Below are 21,134 nucleotides of genomic sequence, written 5' to 3'. Positions count from 1 at the left end.
CCAGGGTTTGGTTCGACCTGTTGGACTGGTGGCTCTATGCGTGCCACTGGTTGTGGTGCTTGAGCCATTTGCATCCCTGGGTTGTTAGGCATCTGTATCTCTTGGACAGGCGCCTGTATTTGGATCTGTCGAATTGGTGGTTGCTGTATGGGTGGTGCCCCAAAAAAGTCAGCAATTCGACTTATTTGATTTGTTAACATTTGGTAACTGTCATTTGTATTTTGAATTAAGGGGTTAATAACAGTTCCTATTTGTTGTGTTAACATGTTAACCATATCATGGTTACTTTCATCCATTTGTTGTCTGAGTGACAAAACGGATGTACTGGTTAAATGTTGAGGAATTACCCTACCTTGATTGCCCGCTACAGATCCTGATGGAGAGGACATATTAAGATTCTCTATATTTGGTTGAGAGTTTTGCAACCCTGCCATCAAAGATGTAGGCATGCCATATAGAGGGTTTTGAGGCGGTCGAAAGGGACTTCCACTGGGATTCCCTAAACTAGGGTTATTCCATGGGGCAAGAGCAGACGCTGACGTGATCGAACTTGCCAACGTCATGTTGGTCATGGGAGAAGTTACCCCTGTCTGATTCATAACCGTCGAAGCGGTCGAACTTATTGTGCCAACAGTTTGGTCAGTAATTGCTCCTATACCAGAATTTATATTGGCATTACTGACAGATGTCTGTGTTGGTTGCCCCTCCATATTTGGAAGGTCATTGTTTCGATTACTTGGGGGTGGTCTAGCCATCCTTGTACGAGTTTTGAATTCTGTTAAGTGTGGAACAGATTTCCCACTTCTTAAATGCATACAAGATCAAAACAATTAAGAATGCAATAAACCAACTGTTCTAAACAAAACTTTACTAATAATTTTTAAAGCCAAACACAATTGACCGGTCCCACTGGGCGTGCCAATTTGTTTACACTGGAATTTGGTAAACAACCGCTAGTCTAAGTTAATTGCTTGCGAGATCAACTAGTGAATCTCAGGAGCATGTCATTTGTGTATTTGCGTTTAAATGTAAAGCTTTTGAATGTTCATCATTGCAACAAACATTCACTGGTTCGAAATTTGCAGAAAGGAAAATTCTTTGACAGAATCGAAATGCTGAAAGTAACTTGACAAGGGAAGATAAATTGCAGAATTAAAAGGCTCAACGAGTTCATTCGATCGAATGAACCATTTAAAAGACAGGAATTCTAAAGTGAAACGAAAAATGCATTGCATTCGAAATGTAAAGTTTACAGAAACTTAAAATGGTTCACAAACATACATTCTCCTTGCGTACTCGTTTCTCTCTGCGCTGGGTACTTTGAGTATATAAGGATTTGTATAAATGATTTGCGACCCTGAAATCTGACTAAAAAACTGCTATATATAGATATTCGAAAATAAACTGCCCTAACGGTCGAACACTATCCTAATGCCAAGTGTCCTGCCACGTACACCTTGCATGCACATAACTGCTCCTTAGAATGGTTATCCACATTGCTCGAAATCGAACTGATTTTGTAAAGTTTTGTCAGAAATTGCGCTAAGTCCAGAAATCTTGCTGCCTCGACTTCGACTCGACCATACGCCAGCTCGATTCGACCAATGATTCGAAGCCCTCTTTCTTATCTTAGCCTTATACTTCGTAAATATTTCCTTGAAACTGTGAATCCCTTTCAATAGACTCTTCTTTCCCTTCGATTCGAACAGAATCTGGCCAAATTCGTATTTAGAGCATATTTTTAGCTCATCAAAAATATGGGCTAACATCCGTATAAACGATTTTCACACAAAAACACCTACGGAAGAATGTTCTTCCGTGTTCCAAAAACTCTTCGTCTCCTACCTCTCTCTCCTATGGTTTCTCATACCCAAAAGCGAGAAGTCTCCTACCATAAAACCACCCTAAACTACATTATACTAGCAGATAAAATGGGAGGGGAGATAGAAACTACTAACCTCAACGGTAGACGCAACAAACACATAAAAAAACTTGAGCAATGAGCGACAATCGCAGAAAGGCTGAAACTTTTTTAAAATATTTTATTATAAGGGCAATATAGTCCATTCATATAATTGTTAGGTGTACCAGCAATATTTCTGGTGCACCTAACAACACCCTTACACTTTCCCTTATGAAGGGGGCCGGTCCGAACCGGACCGTCCATTTTGTTGGCTCTGCATCCCATCCTCCCTCATTTCCTTTATATACCATACCCATCACCGTAGTGCACCACTCCCCGTAACATCAAACTGTTTCTTTCTTTCTTTCTACAAGGAAAAACTTGGTTTCCTTCTAATGCGAACCTCTCTTCTTCTCCGCTCCCACAATTGTCTTCAAGGCAGCCACGATGTCTTGTCCCTCACTCCATCTTCCATCAGATCACAAAGAAACCCTAACCCAAACCCTAGCCCCAACCCTTACCAGACTCGCCGGCGGAAGCTCCACGACGGCGACCGCTCCGGCATGGTGGTGAAAGGCCCCTGCGCGAACCTTGTCATGGGCCAAGTCAAGATCCTCAAGAGAGGCGAGACGCTCAGCCCCGAGAACCCCCGCCGCGCCAATTCTTTCGACGACGACGACGGTGGTTTCGATTTTGTATTGGGATCCACGAACCGGTTGGGCCCCGATCCGAGCTCCGTTCCGGTCCCTGGGTTCCTCGCGTTGAGGCGGTGATGATGAATTGGTTGATTGATTATGCTGTTGGATTTCGGTGTTGATCGCACGCACGTGAGAGTCACGTGAGGAGGAGCGGCTGTTGAGATCTTTCTTGATCGTTTAATTTGATAGCACGGTCTCGACGAGCGAATGATTTTGATTTGTTTGGGTGCGAGCGAATGAAGAAACCTACGAAAGCGAAAGGGGAAAGCAGCTTGTGTGGATCAGGGTTCAACTTTTGGTCCCCTGAGGGAGGGTTTAGGTCGCTGTTGAAGACAAGAATATGATATCGAATTGTGTATTCCTATAGTATTCTTTTAGAATACCACGTTACCACTTCAATTTAGTATTTGAATTTTTTTTTTAAAAAAACAAAAACAAAAACAAAAACGTGTGCGAGTGTTTGTGGGTGCTGTGTTGGGTTTCGTTTCTTGGATGTGTTTTGCCATTTTGATATACTGGTGTAGTTCTGAAACTTAATGCAATAAATTTTTGTCTTTTTTTAGTTTTTGTTAGTGGGGAATTGAAATCCCTGACCTCTTTTCTCCTTTCACATTTTATCTTGAAGTCAACCGTATATTTCTACAATAAAATTTATAGTATTATACCCTACCCTCTCTTGGTTATTGTGTGTATGGAATGAGAATTGAGATATCTCTGCATGACTTGAATTGAACGTATGATGCTGTTCTCTGGCAATGAACTGATTGAATTCTCAAATTATCAGGTGATTAATGCAAAATTTAGTATCTAAATTAAACATACCAATTTCCAGAGACATACAAAAGAAACAGCTTGATGCTTGTTTCGGTTGATTTGAGTGAGCAACACTATCTGCATTTTGTATTCAGTTTGTTAGTTGGGTCATTGTATGCATAATATGGTTTGGGAGCGATTTACTGGCTACTTCATTAATGTTGAATTCGCGGATTGTTAATTGATATTGGTTCAGTTTGTTTAAATTTTGAAAAAACAAAATATTTTTTATATAAGCGCTTTTTAGGATGGAATTCTTGTTCTACAGTACTATTTTTGTATTTACAAAGTTTTCTTAAGATGAAAAGCTTTTTAAATTTTTGTATCTAACCTAAATTGGCCTTCGCCAAAGGACTTACTACAGATATTGCTAAATTCGCTAAATCTTTGGTTTTTTTGCCCCGAGAAAATAAGATACGAATTCCAATTACACTACGCTATTTGCGATTGAGTTATGAATACAAAGCAAGTGGATACTGCAATGGTTTCACATTGAGTTTGAAAATTCTGTTGCTTAAGCGTTTCAGTGGCTTGCTGAATGGTACTTGAAGTGCAAGCGCTTTCTTGATTTCAAATCCCAATTAATCGAGAGAGAGAGAGAGAGAAAATGTAGGTATGCTAATTCGTCACTTTCTCTGGCTATTTAAACTAGTGAATGATGATGGGTCAAATTAGATTCCTAGGTAAAGCATATATTGCTTTTGCGTTTATAATTTAGATTCCTAGTGAAAGCATATATTGCTTTTTCGTGTGTTTGTTTCAGCGTGAGAAAGGAGTTGATTCATGTTCACTGTATAGGTTATGGATGCCTTAATGCCTTGAAACAAAATATATTCTGTTTTCATATTTGGGGAGCCGTATTTTGTTTCCATATTCTGTTTTCATTTTTAATTATAAAAATGTTACCTTATTTTTTCTGTGTCTCTTATTTTCAAATGTTTGTATAAGAAACAGTGGAAAGAAATGACAACAATAAAAAAATGTTCACTATTTCTTATACAAACTTTTAGAAACAAGCAATAAAGAGAACATAAGGTGATATTTTTTAAAATAAAAGTGAAACCAAAAAACTTTTTCAAATCAAATTGTTCCTTATCACATAAATATGCAACACTGAATAAGAGGTTGGTAATAAGAAGCCCCAACTCTATAGTGAATTTTCCAATATGCTTGAGAACACTAACTGGTTATTTTTTTTTTATGCTTGAGAACTCATGCTGTGAGAAACTGAAAAAGGTTCAACTCAATTGTGAAGGGGAAACCAGGTTTCCTCTCCTATTTTTTATTTTTTCTTACTAGTAAATAAAAAATTTTATTTCTCTTGTCAATTCTTGGTTCCTGCCAGTTATAAATTGGGATGTTTATATAAAAGGAGAAACCAACTCCTCCCTGTTTAAAGCATACCTCTAGATTACGAAAAATTATTAAGCAGTTCAGAATCACCACGTGTTCATGGTGCAAATCAATATTTATATAACATGTATTTAAGTTTTTCGCTTTAGGAAAAAAGTTAATAACATTGATTACATGCCATGTGTTGATTAATTAGGGACCTTGTAGTTCAGGACCACCTTTGAAAGGTGTGAATGTTAAGAATAATGATGTAAACGTTAACATGGGTTTATAAAGTTTACAGGAATAGAAAGGTAGTAATGTGATGGAAACAGTCAATGTTTGAGTTAGAAGATAATCTAGTTATTATACCTCGAAAGTTGAAAAAATTCTCCTCCTGGTGATTGTTTTGAAGGCTATTTCACTTTATTTGTGAGAGATGGCACCAACACACCTTCGAGGAGGCCTGAACATGATGTTCCAAGTTGCAATCACTTTTGGTTAAGTAGAGGGCATGAATTAAATCTTTGGTATCTGTCTTCAATTTCTATGCATAAAAAAAACTAAACTCCGTTTATTTATTATAAATTTTATACTTTACTTGATTACATCATTAACATGGGTATACTTTCCTAGTCTGGATGCTAGTTAAAAACATTTCTCTGTCAACAAGTAACTCAGATACTACCATCAATTGGGAGGCAAATCCTTTTCCAGAACCAGTGCTTCCTCCACATAAATGACATCTCCTCAATGGGAATCCCTTTGGTTTCAAGTAGGAAAAGGTAAACAAATATGGTCATGATGGTAATCCAGCCAGCAAAGAAGAAAAAGATCCCAAACTTGAATGAGCAGAGAAGAGCAAGGAAGGCCGAGGCAATTATGAAAGTGAAGAAAAGGTTTACAGCAACTGTTATGCCCTGCCCAGCTGACCGGATTTCCAATGGAAATATCTCACTAGGAACTGTCTACCCAAGTAGGCCCCATGACCATCCAAACGCAACAACAAATAGGCAAATCACCACAACCACCAAAATTGAAAAGTCTTTTGACAATTCTTGGTCTGTTCCAAACTTGACCCCTAGAATAATGGCCACTATAATCTGCTCATGAGAAAAATGAAAGAAAAATCAATTGCTCTGCAAGATATAGTAGACTGCACCTCTTCTCAGATAGTAAACATTTTATGATAAATAACCACTTTGCAAATTGAAAGAATCTATTTTCTACCATTTGCACCTTATATTTCATACTATTTAGAGTGACCCTATCCTAAGATATATTTTAATAAAATGCCCCCCTTAGATCATCAAACATGAGTTCTGAAGTTGAGCATCATATAAACAGAATGGTGTTTTGGTTTGGTTTCTAGCATTATTTCCCACCTTCATGGATATTTTAGACATGATTAGAGTTTGAATGAGATAGTTTTCACTTCTTTTTTTTTACCTGACATGTGATCATTTGTACTCCACCATTGACAAGAAGAACTCTTCTGCCAAACCTATCAAGAGTTACTAAGGAAATGAATGTTGAACTAGCAAGAACTATGTAACATTTCATTTTTCGTGAACTAAATTAAAAAGATTTTTCATTTAAAATAAATTGATTTTTTATAACAATTGATGAGGCTTTCGTAATTAAATAAATAAGAAGAAATAATTTTATTAATTAAAATAATGGTTTGAGAGAAAAAAAAAAGTATTTTATTTATTCATTTGATAGGGAATAAAATAGAATTTTTTTTATAATATAATAAAAATAAATAAATAGAGTAAATAATAGGCTATGAGTACCCTAACTATAAATAGGGGTATCTTAGGTCAGTTTTGAGATTGACGATACTCTCCACGCCTCCTCTCCCTCTCACTTTCGTTTTCCCTTCTCCTCTTCTCAAAATCCTCTCATTTTCCTGCATATCACCAAATCTGTTTCAGAAAAATAATGATCTTGGACTTATTCACCGTTGGATCGTTGTGAAATTTGCGAACCGGGTTCGCAACTCAATTCCAAACATTCTCACCGTTGGAAATTTTGAAAATACATCGGAGCTAAAAGAAAAACCCTTTTTACCGAAACTTTTTCTTTTCCCGGAGAAACCCAAAACTGTCTCAATAAAACTACGATCCTAGACTTGTTAACCATTGGATTATCATGAAATTTTGATATGTGGTTTATGATTCAGTTACTCACACCTGCACCGTTGGGATTTACAAAATAGTGTTTATGAAGAGAGAAAAATGAATCGCACTAAGCAATACAAAATGGAGGCCTCAATCCTTTCTTCTCTCTGACGTTTGGGAACCCTACCAGAGTAATAAAAGGAAAAACTTGAGGAATCTCTGGAAACTATTAGGGATGTCACTATTGTTGTCACAATGCACATGTGAGCCCGCTTAGAAGTAAGGGATGAGTTTATCGCAATTGGGGTTAGAATGAACATGTGTAGGAATCATTAGAATATCAATTAGAATGAGTTTTGGGGTATTTCTGTAATTTTTTATTTTATCCTTATAATTATAACTGTGAATTATATATATATGTTGGATGAACCAGTTGATGTCTCAATGAGAACATGTATAGGGATCCTTAGAAGATTAAATTGGGGTTTATTTTGGAATGTTTATTGAATTATAATTTTTTTTCCTTTATGATTATAAATACAATATTGATGTTCTGATGCGAGTTGGTTGATAAAATTGAGTGTTATTGATGTTTTCACTTTTTTATACCTATAATTTGGATTAATTAATTTTGATATAATTGTGTGAAATTATTTGAGGGGTTATACTCCCCAAGTTGTGATAAACCTTTTGGACAAATTGTTATATTGAGATTGTGAAATGGTGATTCAAATTGTGAGTATGTAATAAATTGAACCTATGATGAATGATGAAATAAATGCGTATTTAGATGTATGTATTGAGTTGTGAGCTATGAACTGTGCAATCACACAATTGTAATATCCTTTAAGGATGACGAATATTATGATGAGATCCAGTGTGGGAACCCGACGAGTTAAAATAATTTTGAAAACAATTGAATACTTGTGTGTATTCTATAGTTCATAGGTAAAGTGTATATGATTCAGGAGGTGTGATAACGTGTTAAATTGAGATTATACCATTGTGATTGAGATCGAATGTATATGATAAATTGAGTATGTATGTGATTGAGATGTATGTGTGCATTGAGATGTTGTGTGCATTGAGTTGTGAACTATGAATTGTACAATCACACGACTATAAGACCCTTTTAAGGGGAAGAGTTAAAACCCTTTAAGGGCAACGAGTTAATGCTGAGACCCTTTAAGGGCGACGAGTTAATGTTAAAACCCTTAAAGGGCGACGAGTTAAAACTATTTTGAGAACAATTGAGGAGTTGTGTGTTTTGTACAGTTCATAGATAGAGTCTGTGTACAAAAATGTTTTCTTGTTTGGACCTGAATCAGGAGGGAGAGACCCTGACGGACTCTTCAGAGTGTAGGATTTGGGGGTATTTACATCCGGTTTGAGTGCTCCTTTAAGCCTATGTTGATCCCATATGGTTGGAGCATTCTCGCAAAACAGCATGACCCTGACTGGTCTTCTATGATTTTACCTAGTGAGAGTGACCTGACTTGCTAGTGTGCGGTTTGTCTTGTCATGTACTCCTAGGCGCCTGAAGAGGTTTTTCACTAACGTGGTACCACATTACATATAGGATTGAGTCTTAGTGTAGATTTTGCATAACGCTTGTGTATTGATCGATATTGATTGACTTGGTGATATTGTGTTTTGACCCTTGAGTACGTGAATGTTGTGAAAATGAATGAGATGTGTTGTGTTGTGATGTGATGTTGGGCGACAAAATGGTGAAATGACGTGAGCTATGTTTAAATAAGTTTTATTTTGTTTATATGATATTTATACCTACATGTTATCTTGTTTCTCTCCATTAGTTAGGAATGTGATAACTCACTCCCTGTGTGTTGTTTGTGTTTGGATCCTGTGATGATCTTGAACTTTGTGTTCGGGGGAGCAGATGACTAGGTGAATTGCTTTAAGGAATCTTGTGCTGAAGGACTTCGAGACACAATGCTTTGATAGGATGTGACATTGGGGTATAGGTTTCTATATTAATTGTATGAAGTCTTAGACGGCCTTGTTAGAGTTGAGATGACTTTATTATTTATTTGAACAAGTTTGAATATGATGTAAAAGAAAGTGAATGTGAGCCTTTTACCGTGTTAAAATGATTTTTTTAAATGTGTTTTAAATTTTTTAATTAATTATGATTTTTTCCTTTTATTAGTACATATATGTATGGGGTAGAGGGTGTCACAAACTCCACCGGTCAAAGCTGGAGAGATGAGTGATGCATCTCCTCCAAATCCCATGCTTTGAAACAACACTGGAGCATATAAGAGAATGGAATTTATGCCAGTCGGGATCTGAAAGGTAGGCATGAAGATTACCATCACCAACTCTGGCCTGTACCTTCTTTCAAGGATGTTACGAAATGGGTGCTTTATCGAGTTTGCCAACTCGCTCGCATCAACCATATCTTAAAACTCTGCATCAACCTCGTTGGTTCCTTGGATTTTCTCTAGCAGCTTCCTCCCTTTTCCATCAATCCTCGTTCTATTAAGCTATTTGGAGTGTTAGGAAGAAATATCCCTCCCATAGTCATCAAAAGAACCGGTACTGCAGCCAAGCCTAGGGACAACCTCCAACACCAAGGCTTGATCTTTTGTGTTCCAAAATTGATCATGTTAGCTGTGAAAATTCCAAAAGTGGTTGCAACTTGGAACATCATGTTCAGGCCTCCTCGAAGGTGTGTTGGTGCCATCTTTGACAAATAAAGCGGAATAGCCTTCAAAACAATCATCATGAAGAGAATGTTTTCAACTTTCAAGGCATAATAATTGATTATCTTCTAACTCAAACATTGACTGTTTCCATCACATTACTACCTTTCTATTCCTGTAAATTTTATAAACCCATGTTAACATTTACATCATTATTCTTAACATTCACACATTTTCAAAGGTGGTCTTGGACTACATGGTCCCTAATTAATCAACTCATGGCATGGCATGTAACCAATGCTATTAATTTTTCAAGCTAATGCTCAATTTACATGACAACAAATCTCCCTCTCTCCTATCCTTCTTCCTTTGTTTATATCTATAAACCCCTCTAACTAATTAACTTACTAACTCATTAATAGACTAACTATCTTAACTAACTTTCCCTTCTCCTTATATCCTAACAATTACACCTAAAAATGAAACAAAAGTTCATTTCTACATAAGGATTGGTCATAGATTAAAGAAATGTGTTACTACTTGATTTCCAAATCCAATGCCAACACCAAGCATGACCTGACCTAAGATCAGCATTATCAGGTTAATAGCTGAAGCATTCAGAGCTGATCCAATAAGAAAACTGATGCCGCCACCTATGATACTTGCTCGTCGTCCATATTTTCTTGTCACGGGAGATGCCATCAGGGATGCAACTAAACCAACAATGTACAGAGAAGAGGTAAATGCTGCAAGGCCTTGGTTGTCATATTTGCAGTAGTTGTTTTCATGTGCATGCTTTTTTTGTCTATATATTGAGGGGAAGAACTCTATAAGAAAGTCATCCATGGATGTAACCCCACCTATTAACCATAAAACATGCATCAGAAATAAGTTTAGGTTCTAAGGAAAAAGAAAACGAGAGAGATGGCTAACAATAAACTAAAATAGTGAAATATATGTAATGTTGTATATCACTTTAACCTAATACTCTTATTTATGAGTAATTAGGTCAATTACTAGTATTACAAATACAACCTCAAATTGATTAATGATTAGAAAAAACCATAAAATTAAGGACACAAGTCAAGAAAATACTCTAAGATAATCTAAAGACAATTTATATATAATATAACAAATATGGAAACAATTTTGAGTTTACCCTTTTTCAGTTCCTCACAACATGAGTTCTCAAGTATCAAGAAATAACTTGTTTGTGTTCTCAAGCATATTGGAAAATTCACTATAGATTTGGGGCTTCATATTACCAACCTCTTCATTGTGTTGCATAATTAAGAAGGGGGGAATTGAATTAATTATGAACGTGTCTTGACTAATTAAAAATGTATCCTTCTTAATGTTACTAGATTCAATTAGGCTTTACTACTAAGTTAAGAGAAAGTAAAGAACAGAAACAATAACTGAGACAAAAGTAAAGTGGAAATAAAAAGTGCACAGCGGAAAAATAAAGAGTGTAGGGAAGAAGAAAGCAAACACAAGATTTATACTGGTTCGGCCACAACCTGTGCCTACGTCCAGTTCCCAAGCAACCACCGGTTTTTGAGATTTCCAATAACCTTGTAAAATCCTTTACAAGCAAAGATCCACAAGGGATGTACCCTCCCTTGTTCTCTTTGAACAACAAAATGGATGTACGCTCCACTTAAACTGATCCACAAGAGATGTACCATCTCTTGTTCTCAGTATTATAGCCCAAGTAGATGTACGCTCTACTTGTACCACAAAGGATGTATCCTCCAATGTGTTAAGACAAAGAATTCTTAGGCGGTTAGTCCCTTGAATCTTTGTAAAGGGAAACAAAAGATATCTTAGGCGGTTAGTCCTTTGAAATCTTTTGTTCAAAGGGAAGAGGAAGAATCAAAAGAATTCTCAGGCGATTAGTCCTTTGAATCTTTTGGCCAGAGGGAGAAGGAAGAATCAAAAGAATTCTCAGGCGGTTAGTCCTTTGAATCTTTTGGCAAGAGGAAGAAGGAAGAAAAGATAGCACACTTTTGTTTTCTGCAGAATTTCCACTTGCAGAAAAAAAACAAAGTTTTGAAACAAAGTTTAGAAAGCTTTTTGGCAAAGAAAAAACAATGGGCAATGGTTAGAGAAAGATTGTGAAAAAGGATAGTTTGGAAGAATATCATATATTTTGAACGTGTGCCAAAGTCATGCTTTTATAGACTCTTCATGTCTGGTCAAAGAAATCATTAGAAGAGTTATAAATTTTGAGAAAACCATGTTAAGAGTTATAACTCTTAACTTTTTCTTTAAAACTATTCACTGGTAATCGATTACCACAAAGGTGTAATCGATTACACAATGTATTTTATGAAAAGTTGTGACTCTTCACAATTGGATTTGAATTCCAACGTTCAGATTCACTTGTAATCGATTACTAATATAGTGTAATCGATTACACTATTTGAAAATCATTTTGGAACTTTGCAAACCATTTGAAAATATTTTGAAAACCAAACTGGTCACTGGTAATCGATTACTGCCAACTAGTAATCGATTACCAGAGAGTAATCACTCTGGTATCTTAGAAAATTTGAGAAAATTCTTTTGTAAAACAAAACTGTGCTATTTGGTTTTTTAAAAAATCTTTTAATACTCATCCTATATGAAGTCTTGACTTGTTGCTTCTTGATTTCTTCTCTTGAATCTTGAATCTTGGATTGGATTCTTGATGCTTGATCTTGAAGTCTTGAATCAATCTTGAATCAATCACTTGGGCTTTTGGCATCATCAAAATTGTTTGGTTCATCATCATGAAGCTTACTTCTACATTTATGTGATAAGGAACAATTTGATTTGAAAAATTTTTTTGGTTTCACTTTTATTTTAAAAAATATCACCTTATTTTGTATATGAAATAGTGAAAACATTTTTTTTATTGTCATTTTTTCACTGTTTCTTTTACAAACATTTGAAAATAAGAGACACAGGAAAACTAAGGTAACTTTAATAATTAAAAATGAAAACAAAGTATGAAAACAAAATATGGCTCCTCAAAAATGAAAATAGAATATATTTTGTTTTAAGGCATTAAGGCATCCATAACCTATACAGAGTTAAAGTTGTTTATCATGATCCTGTGCATGGTGCAGTGTTGAGTTTAACAAGACTATGGATTTTTTTTTTTGAGATCTTTGGTATTGCAAATGACATGTTCAACCTTGACTAATCTAAGTTGATCCGGGTGAACTTAAGGAAGCAAATATCTCCTAACACCTATTTTCTCCATTCACTAAATTCTAATTCAAAACCTACTCAAAAGAAAAATAGAGCTATTTGTCACCGGATCCATGAAGCATAGGTGAATTCATTAGCACATATAAGGAAAATAACATCTCATAGCAAGCGCAAGACATATAATGAGCATGAATTATTCAAAAACAATTTGAGTCTGAATTTGGACTGAGGACTTCCATGATTGTTTTGTTAAAGCTCGGAGATTGAACTTGATTCACAATATTTGTTATCTCAACAAGAATTGGGTAATAACAATGCTTTATATTGTTAATTATTGGTAGGGTGGGAAGTGGTTGAATTTGCATCGGTGGCAAAATGAATGACGAGATAATTCACTGTTGGGACTTTATGGTATAAACTTTATGTCTTTATCATTGTAGCTAAGGAATCTAAGATTTTAGGACCCTTTTTCTAATTATACTGAGGGGATGATAATTGGGAATCACATCTTTTAGAAACATGAATGTCACAACCTACCTCACGATGGGACGGCGAAGGCAAAATGGATAAGCCAAAGCGTTTGTCTGCTAGGGAGAAAATGCATGGAGTCGCCACCAATGTTTATTCGAGGAAAACGTTAGAAAAACCAAAAAGAGGTCTGCGAATTTTGGAAATGAGAGTTCGGGAGTTGTTTATGCATGGGGAAGGTATTAGCACCCCACGCGCCCGTCACAAGGGACGACAGCCTTTAATCGAGTGTGCGTAACGTGACTTTAAAATTATTTACTTTTCCCTTTTTATATTTTTTTTTATTTTTTTTGGGTCGACAAGGGGACTGCCCTTGCTCCTATGTATCCTCAGGTGCGATGAGGAATTCAAACCTATGTAATTCTTTAAGTCTGAATATTTATGTGTTAAATTGATTTTTATGTTTTTGAAAGATTCATTTTAATTGAGAACAAAAAGTCGTTTAAAGCATTGGACCTTGAAACGATGTTTTAAATTTTGAAAAGCGGAGAGAATCATTAAGGCGCTGGACCTTAAAATGATCTTTTAAATTTGAAAAGCGGAAAGAATCGTTAAGGTGTTGGACCTTGAAATGATCTTAAGTGATATTTGATAAAAAGAAGTTAGTTATGAGTTGTTTTTATCTTGGTTTTGTTTATTAACTTTCAATCTCTTTAAAGACAACTTTACAACACTAGTGATTGGTTAAGATTGAACTTTACAAAGAAAAATGAGATTGCCGATGATAGATGGAGAAGATGGATGTGCACATAATAACAAGGGGGACCCCTAAGGGTACATAGATCACATTTAATCCTCAAAAATAAAACTAACCGACGGTCGAACGAAGAATACAGAACAAGAAAACAATAAAGGGAATGATCCCGGTCGCGATTCGGTAGCACCTCGGCTTCATTTCCTCTTCTTTCTTCTTCTTCTTTCTTAGTTCTCTCAATTCCCTCCACTTCTAAACTTTCGAACCCCTTCTCAGCCTCCCTAGCATGCATATTTATAGGAAAAGGGTCACTTGGGGCAATGGCAGCTTGCCTAGGCGAGCTAAGGCTTAGTCCTGAAGTCATGAGCTTGCCCAGGCGAGCTGGTTTCTTAACCTTGAAGTCATTTGGTGGTCCAAACCAGGCAGAGGCTAGCCTAGGCGAGCTGAGGTCCAGGAAAACCAAGGAAAATACCCTTTTTCCCTCCTTTCTTGGTATTTTTTGCCTTCCTGATCGAAACACTGAATGGTTCCTTGCTTTGCACTGTAACTAGCATTCAACACCATAAGCCGACTAGCGAGGATCAAAAGATCAACGAACGATAGTTCCTGAGCGAAATCAGGGTATGATCGAGGCCATACCCGAATCAAATAAACATTAAAAATGCAGTATCTAGGAAGTGATCCTAGGTCGTCTCCCAACGAGCAATGGTCAACCAAACGTTCATAACAAATAGTAATAAAACAGTAACGAATTTGGGGGGGGGGGGGGGGGGGTTGTTTGTTTTTGTAAATTAAACAGCAAGTAAATTTGAATTAAAAAATATCAGAATTGAAACACGTTGCTTCCGCTTTATTCACAAGCAAGTCTCTTATCCCAGGTTACGAGAATTTATCCTTTATCAGTTCAACCACTTAATCCAACCCTAAATTAAATTACTAAGCTAAATTTAACATAAGGCATTCATTATGTGATTAAGCAACACATACACCAATTAATCATGAACGATCATTAAGCATGAACGCAAATTAAGTGCAGAGACAATTAATCAAGCACTAAGCATGCATGGATTAATAGCAACAAATACAAAGTAATTGGTGAAGAGGAAAAATTGATCAGAATTTAATAGTAATAATAGAACCTCAAAGAGAGTTGTGCTTGATCCTCAAGAGAAAACAACGTTGGAGACTTAGCCTTCCATTAATCAGTAGAAAATGAAGAAAACTAGAATTATTCTTCCAAAACGAAAAAGTGTCTAAAAGAAGAAGAGAAGCCTAAAACTAAAAACGAAAAAGGAGAGAGAGGGTCCTCAAACTAGAGCCTTGGTGTTGTTATATATTTTCAGCCCCAAAGCTTACAAATCTATTTTAAGTCCAAGCCCATAAATAAAATAAAATCTATACAAGATAAGATAAGATTTGATAAAATAAAATCTAGATAAAATAAAATCTAAATAAGATAAGATAAGATAAGATCTAGATGAAATAATATCTAGATTAGATAAAATCTAGATAAGATAAGATTTGATAAAATTGTCTACTCTCTTCAAGTCCAAGCCCAATTTTGGATTCAAGCCCAATTGCTTATAATTCTCCTGAAATTAAATTAAAAACACAAAATTAGTCCAATAGGCTCAAATGATAAAACTGCATAATTAATTTGATAATTAAGGCTAATCAATAATTAAAATGGTGACAAAAAGGATTAAGAAATAGGAGAAAATGATGACACATCAGGGTATGACAATGAAAAGCCCAAGATTACACATAGAAAGACCAAAATTTTCACATCCTGGATTTCTAGAGCAGAATCTCTTTTCAGATATGCAATTCACAGTTCAACACAATGCCTCTCTTGTTAGAGTTTTCAATCACAACAAGTTTTAACAGCTCTAACAGGCAAAATAGCAAGAATTGCCTTAACATCATTGGGAATCACATCTTCCAGAAACATAAAAAGGGGGGGGTCCAAGATTGTTGCACACAGAATAGACCAAAATGTTGACATCATGAATTTCTAGAGCAGAATCTCTTGTAAAATATGCAATTCACAATTCAACACAACGTTGTTGGGTTTTTTGGGCTCCCTTCCTATGTGGAGAAAAGGCCCAAATGACAAGGCTCGTATGTCTCACTTATTTAAGTGGAGATGAGTCAAATTAGAGAGTGAGATATAGTGAGAGGGACTCATTTGAGAGGGAAAAACACTTACAAATCATTGAGAGAGAAAGGAGAGGAAAAATCATTGTGATTTTTGCATACCTACCAAATAGCGTTTTTCAGATTGCAACTGTGGATTCATTCACCGTTGGATTGGGCTGATGTTTGGATAACAAGTTCTACACACGTGATATCTGCAGAGAGAGATAAGTGTTTTGCATTCTCTGCTCTATATTTTGGGGGTTTTATCTTCTTGTCTCTATTGTACCAATTGAGGGTCTGTTTTGATTTGGCTATTTGTAGCATGTTTTAGTGTACTTGTTGAAGGTTCTCTTGTATCTTCATTGATTATAGTGAGTTATTTCTTTGGTTTGGACGACCCGTGGTTTTTACCCTTGCATTGAGGGGTTTTTCACATTAAACAAATTGTGTCTCTATTTTCTTTAATTTCTATTTTGCGCTCTATACTTTATTGGTGCTCCTCACAAGTTCTTGTAAGTTTGGGGGAATTCATTTCCGCTGCCTATTACTCTGTTATAGAGTTTGTTATTGTGTTGGCCTATTTACCCCATCAGAGTGGTACCAGAGCTCTTTGAAGGCGTTGTTTTTCTACTTGCTTGAACGATGGAGGCACATATAAAGGGTGATAGAGACAAGAGCAGAAGCAAGTCCAGGTCTCGGTACAAGAATGTTGAGTGCCATTATTGTCACAGAATGGGGCATATCCAAAGGAATTATTTTCTATGGAAGAAGGAGAATAAAGACAAGAAGGGCAAGCAAAAAAAGAAGGATCATGATGATGACTGTGTGACTACTGTTACCAGTGATGATCTTGTTATTCTCCATGACCCTGATTCGCTTAATCTTTTCTCTGATGAGAGCATGTGGATAATTGATAGTAGTGCTACACTACATGTTACAGACAAGAATGAGTTCTTCACATCTTACACTCTAGGTGATTTTGGAGTCTTGAAGATGGGTAATGATGGTGTGTCCAAGGTGATTGGTGTTGGTGATGTTTGTTTGCAAACCAACATGGGAATGCAGTTGCTACTTAGAGGAGTGAAACATGCTCCAAATGTCCGCTTTAATTTGATCTCTGTGCTGGTACTTGATGATGCTGGTTATGATAACCACTTTGGTTCTGGAAAGTGGAAACTCACCAAGGGTAACTTGGTTGTGGCCAAGGGGGAGAAAATTTTGAAGTTGTATTGGACAAAAGCTTTGGTTGCTAGAGATAGTGTGAATGCTCTAGATATGGAGGCATCTTTGTGGCACCAAAAGCTTAGTCATATCAGTGAGAAGGGGTTAAATTGTTTAGTCAAGAAGGATATGCTTCCAGGACTGAAGAATGCATATTTGGAGAAATGTTCTCATTGCATGGTTGGTAAGCAAACTAGAGTATCCTTCAAGAAGCTTCCTCCCTCCATAAAATCTGAGTTGCTTGAATTGGTGCATTCAGATGTTTGTGGCCCTTTGAAGGTGAAATCCTTTAGTGGTGCTGATATGATGACTAAGGCATCACTAAGAGGGAAGTTTGAAGCTTGTTGTGAGATTGTCGGTTTGGCAGTCACCTCCACATAGTTGTGAGGGGGAGATTTGTTGGGTTTTTTGGGCTCCCTTCCTATGTGGAGTAAAGGCTTAAATGAAAAGACCCGAATGTCTCACTTATTTAAGTGGAGATAGGTCAGATTAGAGAGTGAGATACAGTGAGAGGGACTCATTTGAGAGGAAAAAATAGTTACAAATCATTGAGAGAGAAAAAAAGGAGAGAGAAAATCATTGTGATTTTTGCATACCCACCAGAGAGCGTTTTTTAGATTGCAACTGTGGATTCGTTCACCGTTGGATCAGGCTGATGTTTGGACAACAAGTTGTACACACGTCATATCTGGAGAGAGATAAGTGTTTTGCTTTCTCTGTTCTATATTTTGGGAGTTTTATCTTCTTGTCTCTATTGTACCAATTGGAGGTCTATTTTGATTTGGTTGTTTGTAACACCTTTTAGTGCACTTGTTGAAGGTTCTCTTGTATCTTCATTGATTATAGTGGAGTTATTTCTTTGATTTGGACGACCCGTGGTTTTTACCCTTGCATTGAGAGGTTTTCCACGTTAAACAAATTGTGTCTCTATTTTGCGCTTTATACTTTATTGGTGCTCCTCATAGGTTCTTGTAAGTTTGGGGATTTTGAAAAAACATAAACATAGAAAACAACAAATCAAGAAGAAATTTACATAGTATGGATTATGACAACCTGAAATCCCAATATCATAGCCAAAGAGAACCCCTCCTATGGCGGCAACAATGCAAGAGATGATGACAAAAGCAGTGACTCTCCCTTTATACTGCTTTGCCCTCTCCTTGCTCCCAGTACCTGTTGTGAAAGACCCTCCTCCTGCCATTTCCTCAATTCTTCTTTCGCAACTTACAAAGGAGAATGAATGTTTTAATCATTCTTCTTATACAAATGCTCAAAATTGATATATATATATATACACACACAAGAAGTCCTAGCTACCAACCCTTTTTGTCAACAAATGTAGATAAATGATTTGACAAACCCATGTGATGGAAAATTCGACTGCATTTAATGCTTTGGTTGTTATCTGCATGAGTGGCACACTTTGACATCATCTATATTTTTGTCTAGTCATCACTCAAGAATTAATTGAAATGACTATGAATGTCCATATGTTAAACAAACCATCTTTTTTCTACAGAGAGTGACTCAATTACATTCCAGATACAAAGTTGATGTGTGTTGTTACTTTTCTACCAATATCTGAATAATCATGTAACTAGCATTGGGGTTGGCACCGAGTTCTTTCCAAATTTTATGTGATTTGTTTATTTGGCAAATACTTACTGGCTGGTTTATATAAATTGAAGAGCGGATCTTGATTGCCTTTATATATATATATATATATATATATATATATATATATATATATATATATATATATATATATATATATATATATATCCTTTTTTCTTGTTTCTTTTCAACTTACGGAAGAAATTATATAAATAGAAGACTCGGTCTTGGTTGCCTTTTCTTGTTTTTTTTTTCAACTTAGGGAGAAATAGTAATAAACTTTAAAACCAAAATATGGAAAATTAGATAATGAATAAAATAATGAATAAGAAAAAACAATTTTATGATAGTTACTTTGTTCTTGAATATAAGACTATTTTTTCAATTTTATTTGTCAATTTTTTATAAGACATTCTTCAAGTTGTCTTTTGGATTGTCGCAACCTACCCTTCGGCGGGAAGGCGACGAGAGGGCTCACGGATGTGTCTTTCATGGGAGGAAAATGCACGGAGTCGCCACCAACGTTTATTCGAGGAAAACATCGGAAAAACCAGAAAATGTATGGTCTACAAACTTTAAGTGTAAAAGGTTCACGAGTTGTTTTTATGCACGGGGAAGGTATTAGCACCTCACACGTCCGTCACAAGGGACGACAGTCTTTAATCAAGTGTGCAAATATGACTTTAAAATGTTTTATTTTCCATTTTTTATGTCTTTTTGTGTTTTTGTGCTTTTTATGTTTATTGTATTTTTTATCTTTTTGTGGTCGACAAGGGTGTTTCCCTCGCTCCTACATATCCTCAATTGCGATGAGGAAATCAGACCTACGTAGTTCTTTCAAAACTAAACGTTGGTTAAGTTGTTTTGATCTTTATCCACAAGATGAATTTTAATCGCACAAAAGTCGTTTAAGGCATTGAACCATTAAACGATCTTTTGATTCTTTTGAAAGGAGAGAAACGTTAAGGCGTTGGACCATTAATGATCTGTTGGTTTTGAAAGGAGAGAAACGTTAAGGCGTTGGACCATTAACGATCTCTTGGTTTTTGAAAGGAGAGGAATGTTAAGGCGTTGGACCATTAATGATCTCTTGGGGTGGTCGACAAAAGCGGGGCTTTTGCTCCTACGTATCCTCAATTGCGATGAGGAAATCAGACCTACGTAGTTCTTGCAAAAGTGGTAAAGTTACATGTTGATTTTATGCTTTTGAACGGTCCATGTTAACCGATAAAAGCAAAGAGGACCGTTAAGGCGTTGGACCTTAAAACGGTTTTTTGTGATTTTTGCGGACAAAGCTTGATTTGTAAGTTGATTTTAGCCTTAGTTTCACTTTGGTTATTAGTCAATTCATTTAAGGAAACTTCCAAAGATAAACGTCCGATTGATTTTTTTGATTATTTTATTCAATGATATTTTGATTATTTTATTATTATTTTTTCAAGATATTTTGATTATTTTATTATTATTTTTCTTTTTTTTTTGTTTGACCGAGGTTACAGTGTGAATGATCGGTTAGATTTTTCTTTTACAGGGACTAAACGAGATTACAATGCAAATGATCGGTTGAAATTCATTTTATCATTTATTAGGCAAGATAACGGCTTAAACGATCGGTTAAAGTTCGTTAAAAATGGAAGAAAAGAAAATCGAAAGTGAAGGAAATAAAGATGAAAGCCAAAAAAACAAGAAATGGATTGAAAGTCTCGGATTTGAAAACTTACCGGTTGAAGAACGAAGAACGAACAAAGAACGGATGAAGAACGGCGGAAAACCTTCACGGATTTGCTCACGAAAACGTCTCGGAAACAATTTTTTCACCCAAAACAGCTGAAATGCATAGCCAAGGGGGGTTAGGGACCCTTGAAACTCAGCCTCCTCCCCCTATTTATAGGAGAAATGGGGAGGTTTTTGCCGCCTAGAGGCTTCTTAAGGAAGATTTTTGAGCGCATCCTAATTACTAAGTTCACCCCCCTTTTCGTACTTTACGGAAAAGTTACGAAAGCGTTTTGGACTTGATTTTCCTCTTTTTTCTCTTCCCTTTCACCAATATTAAGTGAAATATGCTAACCCAAGGTTTTCAAAAATTTTACGAAAGCCCCAGATGCCTTGGATGCCATTTTTTAACAAAATGGAGGTGGTTGCCATCCAGAGGCTTCTTGAGGAAGATTCCTAAATACACCCTATAATTGATAAGTTCACCCCTAC

At 36.1% G+C, this 21,134-nt stretch overlaps 1 protein-coding gene and 1 pseudogene across 1 annotated transcript; one reads left to right on the top strand and one right to left on the bottom strand.

The window, feature by feature from the left end:
• The first annotated feature begins 2,176 nt into the window (after positions 1 to 2,176).
• Positions 2,177 to 3,163, top strand: LOC114368989. The gene has a single exon (XM_028326292.1). The coding sequence runs from the start codon at positions 2,299 to 2,301 to the stop codon at positions 2,674 to 2,676; it is 378 nt and encodes a 125-aa protein (XP_028182093.1). The 5' UTR covers positions 2,177 to 2,298; the 3' UTR covers positions 2,677 to 3,163.
• Positions 3,164 to 5,296: 2,133 nt separating this feature from the next.
• Positions 5,297 to 18,516, bottom strand: LOC114425888 (annotated as a pseudogene).
• Between the last annotated feature and the right edge of the window lie 2,618 nt (positions 18,517 to 21,134).

Source organism: Glycine soja, chromosome 9, assembly GCF_004193775.1.
Source record: "Glycine soja cultivar W05 chromosome 9, ASM419377v2, whole genome shotgun sequence".
NCBI lineage: Eukaryota > Viridiplantae > Streptophyta > Magnoliopsida > Fabales > Fabaceae > Glycine > Glycine soja.
Note: the sequence above shows the minus strand (reverse complement) of the source record. Positions and strands in the feature narration are given on the sequence as shown.

Bases quoted from the DNA above. Each gene is read 5' to 3' on its own strand.
- LOC114368989 (XM_028326292.1), top strand. From the start codon at position 2,299: ATGCGAACCTCTCTTCTTCTCCGCTCCCACAATTGTCTTCAAGGCAGC.